Genomic DNA, 7,543 nt, shown 5'->3' with positions numbered 1-7,543 from the left:
TCCTGGGATGTTGTATCTCTCTCAGCCCGGGTCTGTCTGCTGGGATGTTGTATCCCTCTCAGCCCGGGTCTGTCTGCTGGGATGTTGTATTTATTTCGGCCGGGGTTGACCCTGACAGGTAGGGTCAAAACCAGGCTCCTGATTGGTTAAAATTGTGTCAATTGAGGCTTAAAAACACATGTATACATTTAGATGTGAAGAGAAACAGACACAGACATATGATAGACAGAAACATACAAGACAAAGTGAGTACACACACACATACACACACATTCACACATATTCACACAAACACGTAAACACACACAAACTCGCACACGCACACGCACATGCACACAAACATGAACACATATACACACACACACCCTCACACACACACACACACACATACACATAAACACACACATACACACACAGATACACAGACACACACACACATACACACACACACACACACACACAAACAGACACACACACACACACACGCACACACACACACATACACACATACACAGGCACACAGACACACACACACACACACACATACACACACACACACACACACACACACACACAAACACACACTCACACGCATACACACACACCTACACACGCACACACACACACACGAACACACACACACACGAACACACACACACACGCACACACACGCACTCACACACATGATGACAGGATGAACATTGTCCTCTCCCTTATTCCAGAGCGCCCAGTCCCCCGATTACCCCGGGTCACGGAGGTCACTGGGGTCACGGGGGTCACGGAGGTCAGCCCAGCACCCCCCAGCCCTGGCGCTCCCCAGAGAGTCTCCAGATTGAGCTGCAGAAAGAGCTGAGCGGAGACACGTCCCAGCTGACCAGCCGGCCCTGGTTCCACGGCAGTGTGTCCAGACAAGGCGCCGAGGCTCTGCTCCGAGAAGAGGGCGACTTCCTGGTGCGGAACAGCATCTCCAAACCTGGGGACTTTGTCCTGACCTGTAAGTGGAACGGCGTCCCTCTCAGTTTTGTGATAAACGCTGTGGTGAATGAGGGCATTCAGAGCAGAATCGCGCCCGTGTCCTACCAGTTTGAGGAAGACGCGTTTTTCACCATTCAGGAGCTCATCTATTTTTATCAGCATCGCCGGAAGCCGGTGACGAAAGCGTCTGGTGCAGTGTTGAAGAACGCCATCCCCCGCTCTGTGCCTCTCTCCTACTACGCGGCACAGCTCAGAACTGGCGGGAATTTCTCCCCGGAAGGCGACTACGCGCCGGCGCACACTCAGAAACAGATCCCATTCTTCAGCCCACTCGGAAGCCCCGCAGACAGCCCGGAGATGAATCGGCGCGGCCACAAGTGGACCGGAAGTCAGCCGGTTCTGAACGTTTCCGCCGATCCCGAGGCCGATTCCCACGACTTGAACAACAGCGCCAAACAGAAGCGGAACAGCCCCTCGTTCCTGGAGCGGTCCGACAGCCTGCCGCTCATCAGCGTGACCTCTCCTGACGGACTCATCAACGCGCCATCGTCGTCCGTCCCCCGCAGCAGCCAGCAGTCCCCCACTCCCATGGTCGTCCACATGCGCTCGGGCAGCGCTCCCGTCTTGGGCCCGGAGAAGGAATCATCGTCGCGCGCGATACAAACACGGAGACAAACGGGCATCTCAACAAAGGGAAACTCGTTCATCACGCCAGATGGGAGAATCAAACCCGCGTCTTCGGAGAGCGAGCTGACGAACCCACCACCCCCCAAGCCCAGCCGCACGCCGTCGATCAAGTACAAGCAGAAGCCGGTGGTAGTGGTGAGGAAGGTGGACATCGACGACGATGACCGGGACTACTCGGACTACAGCCAGATCAAGGAGGCTCCCAGCTGGCTGCGAGCCCCCGCCCCCGGTGCGCCCTCCCCCAATAACAAGTCCTCCCCGGCCTTCCGCACAGACCAGCCGCAGCGAGGGAGGCGGGCGGCCCGACTTGTCGCCAACAGAAAACCCAACGTGGACATGGAGGACGAGAGCCCGCCCTTGCCGCCAGGACGCGGCGGTCACTTCCAGAGTCCTGGTCAAGCCCTGGGTCTGAACTCTGGATCGTCTGTGTCTTTCCCTGACCCTGACCTTGACCCTGATCCGTCCGTGATGAGGTACCGCGTGGTGGGGCGACGGCTCAGCGACCAGCGATACACCAGCTCCAGAGACCAGGAGGAAGACAACGACTACGACAACAACTTCGGCGACTCTGACCAGAAAATGTACAGGACTTTGCCCGTGAGGTCTGCTAAAGAAAAGGCGCGGCGAGCTCTGAAAGCTCAGGAGCAGAATTCTAGGTCGGCGGGGAGGGAGAGGGTCGGCGAGGGGCTGTACTCAGGCCGAGCCAGCGTCAAACTGCCGTGTGACAGAGACCTGACTAGCGACGAGGTGGAGTACATGAGGTGTCGCAACATTACAACCCCGGTCAAACTGGAAGACAGCTCAATACAGCCCGAGCATTTCTCCTGTGGTCTGCTGCCTCAAGGGCACAAAGCCTTGGACCAGTCCGTTTTATTGACCGTTAAAGCCATGTTGTTAAGCAAATCTCCCAAAACCGTAGCGCTTCATTTGACAAAGTATGATCTAGAACTGATGAAAATAACGGACGAGAAAGATTTAGGACTCGGTGTTGTGTCTGGACTCGAACTGCTGACGCTTCCGTCGGGGCAGCAGATGCGGCAGGATGTGATAGAGCGCTGGGAGTGTCTGAGAATGTTTGCCGAGCTGACCTTGTTGACCTCTCAAAGCATCACGGAGAGAGCCAAGATCCTGAGCCTGTGGATCCAGACGTGCCTGGAGCTGAAGGCCACCGTAGGGAACCTCTTCAACTTCTCCGCCCTCATGACCGCGCTGACGTCAGAGCAGATCGGGCGACTGACGGACACCTGGCTCATCCTGAGGCAGAACCACACGGCCAGCGCCTACATCTTTGACACAAAACTTCGCCCGACGTTTGTATCTCTCAACAACGGGACCAGCGACCTCCCGTTGAACAACGTCAGTATTCCCCACGTCCTGCCCATGTGCCAGATGTTGGAGCTGAGCACGGCCTTGTCACGTGACCGCCTGTACTGGGAGCACGACCTTGACCCCGTGGCCGCCGCCATTGACGTGTTTCTGGTGCACCTGGACACGGCGCGAGTCATCGCCTCTCAAGTGCGCCTGTACCAAGCCATGGCCTGCACTGTGCTGAGCATGTTGAACTTTGACCCTGAGCTGCTGGAGGTGCTGTGCCCTGAGTTTCATCTCCTCATCATGTGGGGGGAGAAGGGGTGGGGGGCCAACAGACTCGACCGGCTCAGCAAGCTGGAGCAGATTTATTCTTTGTTGTCGCAGAAATACCAGATGCCAGGCGATGATGGGACGGAGGTTTGACATGACTGCTCGATATGTTGCCGGGTGGTTGGAGGGTGCTCTCGTGTGGTTTATGCCTTCTGCTCGAGCTCGTTGTTCCTTCATTTGATCTACACTTCTGTCGGTGGAATGACAAGTGCCTGGAGAATAATAATTATGGTTTAATTATGGCGTCGGTGGCCTAGTGGTTAGGCTCTCGGACTCGCAACCGTAAGGTCGTGGATTCGAATCCCGTCAGGGGCCCGACGTTGTGTCCTTGGGAAAGGCACTTTACACGAATTTTCCTCACTTCACCCAGGTGGGAATGGGTACCCGGCTATAGACAGCAAAAGATCTTGTCAGTTTGTTAGTGTTTGAGCGCTTAATCAGCTGCTTGCACTGTATGCTTCCCGGGAAGCTGATAATGCTTCGGAGTGTTCTATGGTCTGCTGGGGGTAATAATATAGTGTAAAGTGCATAGAGCCTGCTGTTGAGCGGGGATATGCGCTATACAAATGCTTTTTATTATTATTTATTATTATTATTACTATCCTTTCAGAGGTGGATATAACATCATAAGCCTCCCCCCTACGCCCTTTTAAATAATTTCCCCCAGTTGAAAGAGATGTTAAACTGTCAAAGTAATGCCGTGCTACAGAAAGTGGGACTGAGTCAATGTGTTTGTGTGCCAGGGAGGTGAGTGGGGAGGGGGAGGAGAGGTGATGGTCAAATCCTGAGGCTGCTTGTTTTAGAGTAGAGGTCTCAAACTGCTTAAGACTTTTTTTTTAAAGCACTGGAATTTTATTTTATTTATAACTTAACAGAAATCTGTTTTATGTTTTAGTAAGGGTTTTACGACACTTGCAACGCAATAAGGTCACAAAAGTGCCGAAGATTAGAGGTGTTACAAGAGAGTAACAAGTAACATACACCAAAAAAAAAAAAAGGAAGGGAGATAAGGATGATAGATGTTGTAAAGGAAAGAACGAGAAAACCACACCAGAGCACCCGCCAACCACCCTTTAGCAGAGATCAAACTTGTGAATTTTCCTCGAGTAGGTGTATGTGCCAGGAGACAAAATTGGACGACATGCAGACATGGGAGCGGAGACAGAGGCGACTGTTCCCACTAAGTTTGTTTTATTTTAACACTCATGGTTATTTTTTAAGTTTTAGTAAAGAGTTTTACGGCACTTGCAACACACATAAGTCATGTATAAAAGCCAAGGATTACAGGTGTTGCAAGGCAGCTACACAGAAAGAGAAGGAGGAGAAATACGGATTACAGATATTTGAAAAGAAAGAAGGAGCAAACCATACTTGAGCACCTGCCAGCCACCCAGGCATGTTTCTAGCACCACTATGTGTGTTAAAAGTGGACCGCAGAGTTCAGAGAGTAAGGAGTTGACTCGGACCAAGGACCAAGTCTATCACCGGTCAGCTGTTCATATGTACTAGTAGGTTACTAGTCCAAGATTGAGATTATTTTTTAAAATTGCGGTTTCTTAATCTTAATCTCTACTCGTACTATGTCCAAGATTGAGAATTTTAAAAAAAATTGCAGTTTCTTAATTTTAATCTCTACTAGTACTAGATCTAGATCTAGATTCTATGGCCAAGATTGAGAATTAAAAAAAAAAAAAATTGGAGTTTTTAAATCTTAATCTCTACTAGTACTAGATTCTATGTCCAAGATTGAGAATTTAAAAAAAAATTGGAGTTTCTTAATCTTAATCTCTACTAGTACTAGATTCTATGGCCAAGATTGAGAATTTTTTTTAAAAATTGGAGTTTCTTAATCTTAATCTCTACTAGTACTAGATTCTATGTCTAAGATTGAGAATTAAAAAAAAAATTGCAGTTTCTTAATCTTAATCTCTAATAGTACTAGAGATCTAGATTCTATGGCCAAGATTGAGAATAAAATAAAAAAATTGCAGTTTCTTAATCTTAATCTCTACTAGTACTAGATCTAGATCTAGATTCTATGGCCAAGATTGAGAATTTAAAAAAAAATTGGATTTCTTAATCTTAATCTCTACTACTACTAGTACTAGATCTAGATTCTATGGCCAAGATTGAGAATTTAAAAAAAATTGGAGTTTCTTAAATCTGTGGTGTTGGTTACATGTGCTCCATAAATATTTTGTGGAAATTTTGACTCTAAATGTTGGAAAAAAGGCTTGGAAGAAAAAATTCATAACATAGAGAGGTGCATCTATTAAAAGTGAAAAAAAAAAACCCCAGTTGGTTTTGTTTTTAAATCTTTAGAAAAAAAATTCTTTCTGGGCTTAGTCCCTTTGACCTTTTTACTGTGGGTATGTGGAACTCTCCCGTGTCATGTTTTAGTTTTAGTAAGAGTTTTACGGCACTTGCAACACAATAAGGTCATGTAAGTGCCGAAGATAAGAGGTGTTACTAGAGAGTAACAAACACAAAAAAAAAGGAGGAGAGATAAGGACGATAGATGTTTGATAGGATGATAGGAAAGAAGAAGCAAACCACACCAGAGCATCATGTAGATCTATGCCAGTTTGTATCTCAGCGGTATATATAATGTATATATATATATAGGTTTTTATTACCTGCCATCTCTGTATGCCATTTGTCGTATACGTAACACTAATGCCGTACTTTTACATTGTCAGTTTGCTTAATTAACTTGCATGCTATGTTTGGTCGCTTTTTAGGGACATTCGGGCTGACAGAGATTTCGGAGGTTTCCAGAAATCTTGACCCACACCAAAGTGGGATTGCCCTACCTATAGGAGAAGTTTGGTTTCAGGAGTGTGTTTGTTTGGTTGTATAACTGATCTAGAGAAAACTCTCCTTGTCTTTTAAAGAAACTGAACAAGGGGAAAAAACTTTACCTTCAATTTTTTCAAAACAGCATTTTTTGGGAGAGCCCCCTTGTGCGTGAAAGCGACCAATTACTAACTGTTGCTATGCCAGCCTGTGTTGTATGTTGTAACAGCAGCGAGGTGCCTAACTATAACTAGAACCAAAGTTACTATCTTTGCTCTAACACCACTGGCGCCGGTAGTCGGTGAATGGTACTCTGTGTCATTCTTTGAAAAAGGTTTATCATTATATTTGATAGACTTGTTTAATTCAAATAGATCCAGATGGTTCTTCTCAAGTTTCAAGTTTTTCAGGCTCTTTCATAGATGAATAAATAAAAAAATAAATTTAAAAAATAAATAGATAAATAGATAAATAAAAATCTGGGACATTCTCCTAGCACAGAGCTGCTATTGGTGTGACTGGTGCAGTGGTGAGGCTGTCCTGTCCGAGTGTGGCATAGGTAAATGGATCCTAGTGAAGTTAATAAATAAGTTACATTTTTTAAACGTGTTTTAGTAAGTATTTTACGGCACTTGCAACACAATAAGGTCATATTCTAAGTACCGAAGATTAGAGGTGTTACAAGAGAGTAACAAACACAAAAGAGAAGGAGGGGAGAAAAAGAAAGATGATAGATTCTGATGTTTGATGACAGGAAAGAGAAGTAAACCACACCAGAGCACCCGCCAACCACCCACTTTTTAAAAACGCGGTCAGGCAAAAGAGCACAAGCTGTAGGACCTACTTTGTGTAAATATTTTAGGTGGTCGGTTGTAAATCTGTCCCCGTCGTTTTATGCAATAACAATTCTGAAATTATGCAAACTGAGCCCAAAAATGTGAAATTATGCGATTCTGTTAATTTTAACAAAGAATGATAAAGGAAAATAATCAGAAATTGTGCAAAAAATGATCAAATTTTGCTTAATTATGCGGGGTGCATAAAACCACGGGGACAGGTAAATCTGACAATGTTTTTCTGCCATATTTCATGTTTCTCTGAATTGTGATGTCACATTTTCTTCAGTCTTTCACTGGCTACCTATTACAGCTATGCAATATATACATATATTGACGTTTGTTTCCATCATGTTTCACAGATAGCAAAAAAATAAAGCACATCTTCCACTTCATATATCCAGATTTACGACTTGCTTTTTTTTTTACCTGAACCCCCCCTCTGGAATTTAGACTTAAAATTTGGACCAAGAAATGGATATTTGAATTTGTAAGTTAAAAATATGTTATATATTTAATTCACTTTAGCATTGTTCCTTTGTAAAATAAAAAAATTCCTCTTGTATTGCAAGAATGTGAGCTCTCTTGGTCTACGAAGTTGTGTGTGT

At 45.8% G+C, this 7,543-nt stretch overlaps 1 protein-coding gene across 1 annotated transcript in view; it reads left to right on the top strand.

The window, feature by feature from the left end:
- The window catches only part of LOC101861451 (breast cancer anti-estrogen resistance protein 3 homolog), a gene marked incomplete at its 5' end in the record, with an annotated part of 17,000 nt that extends 13,404 nt beyond the window's left edge, over positions 1 to 3,596 (top strand). The window contains 2 exon segments of the mRNA XM_013085447.2: positions 723 to 817; positions 820 to 3,596. Coding sequence (XP_012940901.2) covers positions 723 to 817; positions 820 to 3,396 — 2,672 coding nt within the window.
- Positions 3,597 to 7,543: the final 3,947 nt, after the last annotated feature.

The sequence above is a fragment of the Aplysia californica genome, unplaced genomic scaffold (assembly GCF_000002075.1).
Source record: "Aplysia californica isolate F4 #8 unplaced genomic scaffold, AplCal3.0 scaffold00374, whole genome shotgun sequence".
NCBI classification, from domain to species: domain Eukaryota; kingdom Metazoa; phylum Mollusca; class Gastropoda; order Aplysiida; family Aplysiidae; genus Aplysia; species Aplysia californica.
This window is presented reverse-complemented; position numbering and strand designations above follow the sequence as displayed.